A 10966-nucleotide genomic window follows, 5' to 3' on the forward strand; every position below is an offset into this window, starting at 1 on the left:
CACCATAGAAATTTACATGTTTTTACTATTTCAGATATTATAATTCCTTTTTATTATGGAATTATTAAAGTATTTTCCATGGTAACTTGTAAGTATGTTTTTACTGTTTGAGACTTTATAATTCCATCTAGCCCTCATTATGAAATTATTAAAATATTTTTGATTCATTAATTTCTTATTACTTATTGCCCCTAATTAACGCCCCCTCCGGTATTTTTTTTTTTTTTATAAAGCTTATCTCGTGTGACAGCAATAGTAATCCAACATATAATTAATTCACTTTTATTACGATAAATTTGATTTGAAAAAAAAAAGAAGAAAAACAAACACACATACGGATTAGTATTGAAATCAACAAATCATATGTGAAAAACAGAATCCAGAACTGCAGAAATACTATAACTAGCGCCCCCTTTGAATTTGCAACGCCCCAGGGGGCGTTAATTAGGGGCAGTACGATATGTTTTAACCCTGAGAGAGAAAGAGAATAATAACAATCACGCTAATGAAAATATTCACTACACAAAAATGTAAACACTTGTCTAAACAAGAAAGCTTTATTGCGTTAGAAACTAAGCTGTAGAGTATAAATCACAACACATTTTCATTAACTTAAATTTAAATTCTTGAACACTGAGAGAATTTAACTGCTGTTTTACCAACAACGACAGAAAAAAATTGCTTCTACATGTACTTTTAGAACACTGTACTAGTAAGCTGCCTGATAAAAAAATATATACCATGGAAAACTATGACTGAATCATAAATTAGTGCATGTTTTCAAAGACAGTAGATGAAAATGGTAAGGAACTTATATAAGAAAAAATCTAATTCCTTTGAATAAGTCACAATTATTTAAATTCTGGTTGAAAGAGCTCTTGGTGGATATAACCAGAATTATATTTTGTACAGTATAACGCAATGTTTTTAAAAAGTATTAAAAAATACAATACCTAATATTAATATCTCTTACACAAGGACAATAGTTTTGGTAAAAAATAAACATCCAATCAGAAAAATAGTTAATAATTTCCAAATTTCAAAGTTAAACATGCTATCTCTATATTAAGATTTTTTATTTACTTTCCCATTGTAAAGTAAAATGATTAACACAAATGTACAGAAGTTGAAAAAAAAGATTAAACCATGTCTCCTTTTCAGCATATAATAATTTTTACGATAAAAATTAACTATACTGTGTGTGTGCTTACTTATGGTAGAAATATACTAATTTAATAAAGTTTTCAGGTAATTTTGACAAAAAAATTAAAGATTTATTTCAAATGTGAACAAACAAAAACATTTTTACAAGGAAAACAAATAAAACTCATACACTAGTGATATTAATATGTTTTTACAACATTTTTTTCAAAGCAAGGCAGTAAAGCAAACTCTACATTTAGCTAAATGATCAACATGTACACTTATGGCACAGTAAGCTCGAATGTCAAAATAGCAATGGCTACATTTCTTCATAGTATTTGGAGTTTTTAGAAAAAAAAAGGCATTAGTTCTTCTCTACCACCTCAAAGGTTTTAAAAATAATCTAAGTTCAGCCAAAAGCATTTGAAATTCATTGACTGAAACATTAACAACAACACTCATAAAACTAATATAATATGGGAAGAATAGCTAACCAAAAGAACACAGCATTGTTAGTCTTAAAAAAAACAACAACCTTTTACTCAATGTGGTTAAAATGTAGAATGCCTAATGACTGGCTTCATCAGATGTGAACTGGTTTTTAATCTCCTGTATGCTTTCCTTCAGATTTTCATCCAATTCATCATCGTAATGTGTGGACACTTGAGTGACAGTATGTTGCTGACCATCAGCTCCTACTGTGGTGACTGTATGTGTGGTCACCGATCTAAATAAATAAAGTATATAATATATCAATGTTAATAGCACAATTTGGTAACCTAATATTTTATGTTAATTTAACCTTAGCAAATTATATTTTATAAAGAACAAAAAATGTTTTGCATAGATCTGCTTGAATATTGATTATGAAAGGTATCACGTTGAGGCTGTTATGGTGAAAACATTAAAGTATAAAGGTAGAGGGTTTTATATCATAAAAAAAGTCTTACTTTTCAAAAGTATAAAATATTTTGTATACAGTGAAAACATCATGAATGATGAAAAGGCACTTATCTTGTTACTGTAAATGCAATGTGTTTCTTCACTCATAAAATGTCATTAGTTTTTCCATGTGATAACACTAGTCCCAGACTGATGAAAAGAGATCTGATAAACAATTTATCGACTTGAATTTAGCTACTTTCTATGAATATGAGTTTTGATGATCCTATAATCATTTTGAACACTAAATCCAGTCAGGTCTGTTATAATTCATATAGAAGAGTCTGAAAGCTATATGAAACAATGATGCAAAGCAGACTTCCCATGACTACAATTATTTGTCTAATTTTCAAACTAAAGATCAAGCCTTCTTCAAAACTCAAAGCCCAAAATAATTTAAATAACTATGAATATTTTATTTGTTAACAAAGAAACTGCTATACCTGGTTCCTGTGGTACTCTGTCCAATCCAATAATCATCACCATTCTTATGTTCCCTATCTTGCTGCAAAAGGCCACTACTTTGTCCATCTTGTTCTCTGTCTATAAGAGAAAAATGTGTGTATATTAACCTAACTTTAGAGCAAATAGGAATAAAGGCATCACTGCTTCAGAAATTTCTATAGTTAACTAAATGGCTAGTACTTACATTATCATATTTTAAATATTTTAATGATATTTACCCTTAGTAGTAAAATACTTTAAGTCAAACACTGCTATTGCTATTAAGACTTAAGGTTTACTCAAGCATTTATAGTCTTATTTTAAAATATTTTACGTTCTTGCCATTACTGTAGGTACATTTTTATCTTTCAGAAAAGTAAAAAAAAAAACTGAGTGAAGAACAATGGACCAAAAATAATGCACTGACAAGCACATTTGAAAATATGATCAAAATCTGTAATATCATACATGAGCTGTGACAAGGTAAAAACCACTGTTCTAAAATAATGTTAATCCCCCTCTTCAGTTCATTGTTATGTAAATCAGACATCTGATGATCCATCAGTTTTACAGACAATGAGGTGTTACGTGTTTTAAAACTCAAAGAAAACAATAAAAAGACTACATTTCTGAGATTATGGTTAGTAGAAACATACAACTATGTATATTTATGTAGAACTGATACCTATACGTATATAATACAATAATGAAACTTCAATAACTATGGTAGTTTTCATTTACACACACAGGTGTTTTTTACAATACAAAATTCATTGGTTATGAGACAACATTAGTACACTGTAGCTGTCATTACATTTCACAATACAACATCAAAAACAGGGTCATCAAATAATTATTGCATTAAGTAACAACAAAAAAAAACCAGGCACTAGGTATACTTCATTATTACAGTCACAGTATTACATCACAAAAGTCATACACTTTATTATATGTATTTAAGCAACAAGTTACTACTTGACTGCACTATTTCACACATTTCTCACTGTTCAAATGTATTGTGGTTGATATACTTAACACACAAAGTTTTAAAAAATCATGCATTTCAAATAGGCTGTTCATAGTCAAACCACACGAAATACAGCAACTCCAGCTGTTATATAAAAAAACAAGTATATTAAACACTTTCATGTAACAGGATGAAACACCGTAAGCACAAGATATAAACACACAAAATAGTTAAGTACTGTTAGGGACCAGCTAAACATTTATATTGTATATTGTACACTTTCATGGATTAATGAGCTCCTGTAACAGAATGAAACACTATAAGCACAAGATATAAACACAAAGAATAGTTAAGTACTGTTAGGAACCAGCTAAACATTTATTATCATTAGATCATTATCAGAATATATTGTGAGTATAAATCAGAACCTTTGCAATGAAGCTTATACTCTACAACACTTTACCTGCTGCTTTTGTCTCCTCCATCTTTGGATGGAATGTAAAGGCTAGGAGATCAATATAGTGGCAGAAAGAAAGACAAAAAAGGGGATATGAGGATAAAGATGAGCTATTATTTTCAAAATATGCTTTCTTTCAGTTATAATTTAAACATTAATACACAGTAGTATTTTATTTCTGTTGTGTAAGTCATGAAACAAAAGAATATTTTGCACTAAGAGAAATCACTAATAATTTCATTAATCACGTCTGTTCTCTGAAAGTACTCAACTTTCATAGCTAATATACTGACTTTATGGTAAATTAAAAATGTTCTTAAATTTACAGTGCAAAGAGTGTGTGTGCATGAGTTGGACACCCAATAACCTGCCAATGTTCCGAGTGAAACACTTTTTGTATATGGATGTTACTCATTTTATACTCCAATTTAACTGTTTGAATTCAGTTTACACTTAAAAATCATCAGCATGTTGTTTGGCTGAATCCAGTCATGGTTCACAGAATTGAAGAACTGCATGACAAGCATAAAGAAATCAAAATTTTGGCTGGTAAAGGTTACTCCATGTGAAAAATTGTGGCATAACTCCATGTATTAGTTGGATCTCCAAAAGTTATGTTAATTATATCAGAGTATATTTTATATGATAAATGATGGTTGAATACAGATCTTGCCAACCACATTCTTGTAAATACAGTTGTGAGTGTAACCTCAAATAAAGTAAGATAGAATGAAGTGGTCTCTTTGGATGTGTAGCTGCTGAGAAAAGGTAACCAAACCAAGATGTGAAAGTGGGCATCAGATCACAAACAGTGGAACAAGCAAAGCTGGAAATGTGTGCTCTTGTTACAGCTGAATCCAAGTTTGAATCATTCCGGAATGATCAATAACAGATTGTTCATTGATGGAGAGGAGAATGGTATCATAATTAATGTACAAGCTTTGGGCTGCATCTCAGCTATGTGTCAGTGATATACACAAAACTGACGACACCCTGACTGCTGATAAGTGAAGGCATATTCTGATCCATCACTTCATTTCTTCGGGGACATAATTCATTGGGCAGGGATTCAGCTTTCAGCAAGAAAATGATTACAAGCATAAATCAAATTAGTAAGAAATGGTATTTGAATGTATAAAAGCTCACAGAGCATTCACAACCATGGCTTGGATGGACTACACCAGTCCTGATAAGTCAAAAGACAAACTTGTTTTAAATAAGTGGAATAATATAGGACATTTGGAACAATATTCTACAATTGTAGGTTTATAAATTGTATGGAAGCATGAAAAACAAGATGTAATGCACCATGTAAAACAAAGGGCTCACATACAACATACTAATGTATTGTAAACTTATTCACTTTTTTTTATAATTTTCTGCAATAACATTTTGTACGTCAGTAAATTTTTCATCTAGTTGTCAATACTTGTTGTTATGCAGATCCAGTCTATCATTATGAACCTCATTCATATTTTCATGAAATTTTCTGTCTGTACACAAGCAATTGACACTGAAATTTACTGTGCACACTTTAGGCTTCACTAGAAATTTCTAGTTCATATATATATATATATATATATTTGTTCTCTTTTATTTTGTAATCTTCAACTTTAGTAGAATGGTAAGAAACTAACACTGGGGGAATTCTAAATCTTCTCTTTAGCATCAAGACTTTCAACAATATTTATGAATCTGAGGGTCTAATGTTAAGTGTCCTCTTTAATGTCCTCATGATGGTTATCTTTCCCTTCCTCACTGACCTTCTGATATTCTTATTACCACTTTTACCAATAAGGAGGACATATTTTTTGGGAAATTCCTGAACTTTCTGTAAGTTTTCAGGTCCTTTTTCTGCTCAGAAGCAGTCTGTAAGGATAAGAAACATGCATAATCTTTTTTCTTCTGATTTATGCACTTTTTCTTTCTCTAACGAAGAAAGTGGGAACGATTACTTCCTTTTCTGATTCTCTGTAATTTTTGTAATACATTATCATTTTAAATTCCATTATAGAAGAACAAACCTAATAAACAACTTACTTTATTTTAGCTTGTGGTCGATTTTATTATAAGGTGACACAAATTTGTAAGTAATACAGATACTTGACAGAACCATTTTTTAATTCAAGAAGTTCTTCTCTTTCTTTATAGCTCATTTTGGATTTTTTTGTCAGTACTACATATTCCTAACTGATGCTCATTCATTTTTTTGTTCAAAAGAAAATATTTCTGTGAAACAAATATGTTACTTTCTAATCCATATTGTGAGCTTTTGATATTAAGCATGTCCTTTCTTTTGGTATATTTATTGTTTCAGCAAATGTTTTGCTTCTTACTGTCTTTGGGTATAGCAATATTAATCACACTTTATGTCTGATGTTGACCTTGGAGCTACTTTATCATTCATGATTAGTTTAACAGCCATGATTATTCACTATTGCCTAACAGTGAAATTTCCATTGTAACAAGCTACCATGAAGGATTGCGAGGTTACTTTTAGGTAATACATTTTAACAAACTTCTCATAAATCTTCTATTGCACATAGATTTCAGCTTCCACGAATATGTTTAAGCACACCAAAAGCACAAAATTCAGTTGGAGGTATACTGGAGGATTAAACAGTATAATGAGAGTGCTTTGATTCTAGTTTTTTGGCTTATTTCTCATGAAAACAGTCATTGGTTTCAAGGTGTGACTGAAGTTTGTCAACTTCAAAACACTGTTTGATAGTATTTGTAAGTACTAGAAGATACACCTAGTTTCATTGCAATTGCTTTTTTGGGTAAGAAGGCTCTCATATACAACCATAATCTTCACCTTGTGAATGAGGTAATTTTTGGTCATGGGTAATGGTTTTTTGGAGCTCATTGCAGTTGTGTACTTTGTTTCTACATGGTTTAAAATCTTACTCTATATTTATCTTTGGAAAGGCTTTTTATTATTTCCAGTTACCCAGGTGCAATTGCACTGTACATAAATGGTAATCTTGTCACCCATGGTGTCATGACTCACAGTTGTGGTGAACACCAATACTTTAGCATATACAAATCATTCAAATAATAAAATTCATCAAATGCATAGGTGCTAAACTTGTCACCCTTGGTGTCATGACTCATGGTTGTGGTGAACACCAATACTTTAGCATATACAAATCATTCAAATAATTCATGATTTTCAACAAGGTCTTACTCTGAAATAAATGAATGTTCTGGCTAGTGCAACACACATTTGCCTATATTCATCTTTTTTCAAAACTTTCTTATTCCACTTGCTTTATTATAATTTCATTTTCTTCAAAATTTCCTTTCATTTGTTATTCAGTAATGTTTTCTATATCTTAATGTACCAAAACCTCATATACATTATGCTCCACAAAACTAAATTGTGTTTTTGCAAGGACTTCATTCTTCATTTCATTGAGGCACTTCTTACTTCACTAGCAAAACTTTGTTCAGTTCCGTTAACCTCAGTTTTTATTCATAATCAGACTGAAATATGCTGACACTATGGAATTTTTTCTACAATATATTTCTAAGAGTTTCTTTTAGTGGTCAAGTTATTCATAAACCAATTCCAGTGACCCATAGGGAGAAAAATAATATAACTGAGCACTTTTCTCTCCTTACAGATGAATAAATGGACTTTTCTAAAATGTTTGAATATATTTACTGGTTGATATGATTTTCTTATTACCTGTGATTAATTCAAGTGTTGGGAATTTTAAAACAGCTTTACTGATTGAAAATGCATTTTATGAGGACCAGCACCTCTTCTAGTTTTTTCATCAATACCAAGTCTTCCAGAAAGTATGCTTTCATATCCAAAATGATTAATACAATATGTTCAACCTGTTTCAGAGAGTTGAAAAATTCCATACGATTTTGTTTCTTATTTGATGAAGGTGCTTGCATAACATTTGTTCAAACAGAACTCTTAACTTCATAAAAAATATTACAACTATAGTTGTCTGAGATTTCACTTTTGTATGTATCAATGTATTCAGTTCTTCATACTTCTAAGCATATATTAGGAAGATGAGAAACAGTTTAGACCTCTTCTTTCAGGTACAAACAGATATTATTAAGAAATAGAATCTTTAGCTCAGGTAACATGCCTCACATTTCAAACTTCTTTATGAGACACGTCCACAAACACTTACATTTTTGTTACAAGATACAAAATGTTTGATAACTCCTGTCCACATGGACTAAGGTTATTATGACAAAGGAAGGGTGTAAGAGTGATAACCATCTGTGTTCATGAAAGAGCTTGGGTTTAGTTTTATTAGAAAGTTGTACATCACAAAAAGTACTTATTCTTTGATCATATGCCATTTGTGGATAGTGAACAGTAGGATTGTGCATTAAAGTTTAGTAAAGACATAATAGGAGTGGTAATGATGACATATTTACCAGATTAAGCCCACTGAATATATAAAAAAAACTGTTATTCGATTATTTATTGTATTTTTTTTACACTGATATTTAAAATTTTCAAGTCAGAAACATTGATAGATTTCATTTCATTTCATCTATTTTAAAACTGTAATTATGTTCAACATAGGGAAAGGAAGATAACCAACCAAGTAATCATGAGAAAATATCAACAGACATCAAAAATGCTTTTTTGTATGAATAAATTCTATTAAGCTGTTTATCATAGCAAAGAAATTTATTCAATCATGCTGAATCCAAATGTTAAACTTTCATCTATGAGGCTTATAAAACAAAATGAAAAAAAAATCATTGTGCACAAATTCCATTAAATCTCTAACTATGTTTTTAATTAATTATTTCATCTTAGCTTATGTAAGCAAGCATATTAACTTAAGATTGTTAATTTGTTTTGTAGTTTTTCAAGAAACATATTTAAAATGTTTAACAAAGGTACTAAGTTGTTCATGAATAAATGATTCAAATCAGAGTTTATATATTCTGAAAAATGGCTATTTGTTGAATAACCTAAGAGGCACTTGTATCAGTACTCTACTTAGGCCTTATTTCTTTTCAACAAAATTTTCTTCAAATGACTTAACATATTAATTTATCTTACATATTTTAAGCTGTTGTTTTTCAGTACAAGATAAAGATTATCTACCTATGAGTTTTTTTCTCCCTAAATATGGCAGCAGTAATGAAAATATAGAAGGAGGTGTTCTCATATAAAAAACATGAAGAATCTCTTCTACATTTGATTGTTAGGTTTCTGATGGGTTAGTGTTAAAAAGAGTCTGAACTCACATATTCTTACTCCCACCCAACTTTAAATACTTGTACCTTCAGTTTCAGTCAGAATTACAAAATCTGGGGTCGACTGTGAGCGATGAACATATGAAGTATCAACAAAGAGTTTTCCTTCTTCAGGATCTGTGATTATTGGTGGGGCAGAAAAGGTCTCATCTATGTGCAACTCTTTTCCTGTGATGTCTATAGCTGGTTCATACTGTTTTTTATGTTTGGCAGGAATACACATGTATCTACGCTGTGTTTCTGGAGTAATTACAAGTGGCTTCAGCTGAACCTCACCCTCTGGGTAAATATCACTTTCCTCCATAATCTCAACTGGGGAGTCCTTTGATTGTGTCGTGGCTTCCTCCTTGTTCTCTGGAGAAAGGTCCTCTGATTGTGTCGTGGCTCCCTCCTTGTTCTCTGGAGAAAGCAGCTCAATTTTCTCTTCTTCTTGATCATTTTTCTTCTCTAGTTCCTCACCCTCCCTCTGACCTATCTCATATACAGCATCACAGCCTAATAAGTAATGTGCCTCATTTTCTAAGCATTCTTGACAATGCTACTCCCATCTTTCATATTACACTCTGTGACTCAGAAGAACTGGTCACTGCTCTTAGTTTGTGTGAATGGCCATTAGAAAATTAAATAGTATTGTAGAAATAAAAATTATTGGTTTAAGAAGCTAAAAACAGTCACTATATAACTGCATTAAGGGAAGAAAATGGAAGAGAGGGGGATGGGAGCAACAAAGTAAAAAATGAGAATAAACAGTGTCAAACATCTAGATCTTTGAAAGAAAAAATAAAACATATTCATAACAGTTTAAAATACCACTTTAGAGTTCTATATATACATCAAAAGCAACATAAAAACAATAAATTTAAACCAATAACCAATCTGGCCACATTATTTACTAGATCTGCTTCTGCAGATTTACATATCTTCACCTGCCTATATATTTTGTTCTGTTAAAATGGACTCATTCTAGATTATTTCTTTCTCAGTATACTATGCATTTGGTAAATATTAACATCTACTTTGACAACATTGTCAAATTAAGATTTAAAGTATTACTAATTTTCAGTTTCTTTTTCTAAAATTATTTTAACATTGCTAACAATAAGTCAATCAATGAACTAGTTTTGTTTAGTTCATGCCTTAATTTACAAATTAACAATGTCTCTTTGATATGAAGAATTCTCACAATTTTGAATAGCTTGGTCTTTTAAAATAGATATGTTATCAACAAGTTTGAAAGTTCTTATACATGTATTTTTAGCTGTCTGGTGGCAGACCCAATATACAGAGCTGCATCTAGGACATATAAATTCCTGAAGAACATTTGATGTTATTAGAGATGTTTTTTTTTTTTTTTTAATTTCATGCAAAACTACACGAGGGCTATCTGTGCTAGCCATCTCTAATTCAGCAGTGTAAGACTAGAGGGAAGGCAGCTAGTCATTACCACCCACCACCAACTCTTGGGCTACTCTTTTACCAACGAATAGTGAGATTAACCATCACATTATAATGACCCCATGGCTGAAAGGGCGAGCATGTTTGTTGGGATGGGGATTTGAACCAGCGACCCGCATATTTCGAGTTGAGGTCCCTAACCACCCGGCCATGCCGGGCCCATTAGAGATGGTATTCTGTTCTTCAATATAAAGAACAACAAAGCTACACAATAGGATATTTGTGCTGTGTCCACCACAGGTATCAAGAACAGGATGTTTTCGCATAATAAGCCTTTTGACTTACCACTAAGCCACTGGGATTTGACA

At 31.2% G+C, this 10966-nt stretch overlaps 1 protein-coding gene across 1 annotated transcript in view; it reads right to left on the minus strand.

Annotated features, from left to right (window-relative positions):
- Positions 1–531: 531 nt before the first annotated feature.
- Positions 532–10966, minus strand: part of LOC106458236 (ankyrin-3-like) — a 217974-nt gene continuing 207539 nt past the window's right edge. The window contains 4 exon segments of the mRNA XM_013917714.2: positions 532–1870; positions 2529–2628; positions 3960–4001; positions 9231–9674. Of these exon segments, the coding sequence (XP_013773168.2) occupies positions 1711–1870; positions 2529–2628; positions 3960–4001; positions 9231–9674 (746 nt within the window). The 3' untranslated portion in view covers positions 532–1710.

The sequence above is a fragment of the Limulus polyphemus genome, unplaced genomic scaffold (genome assembly GCF_000517525.1).
Source record: "Limulus polyphemus unplaced genomic scaffold, Limulus_polyphemus-2.1.2 Scaffold433, whole genome shotgun sequence".
Taxonomy (NCBI): domain Eukaryota; kingdom Metazoa; phylum Arthropoda; class Merostomata; order Xiphosura; family Limulidae; genus Limulus; species Limulus polyphemus.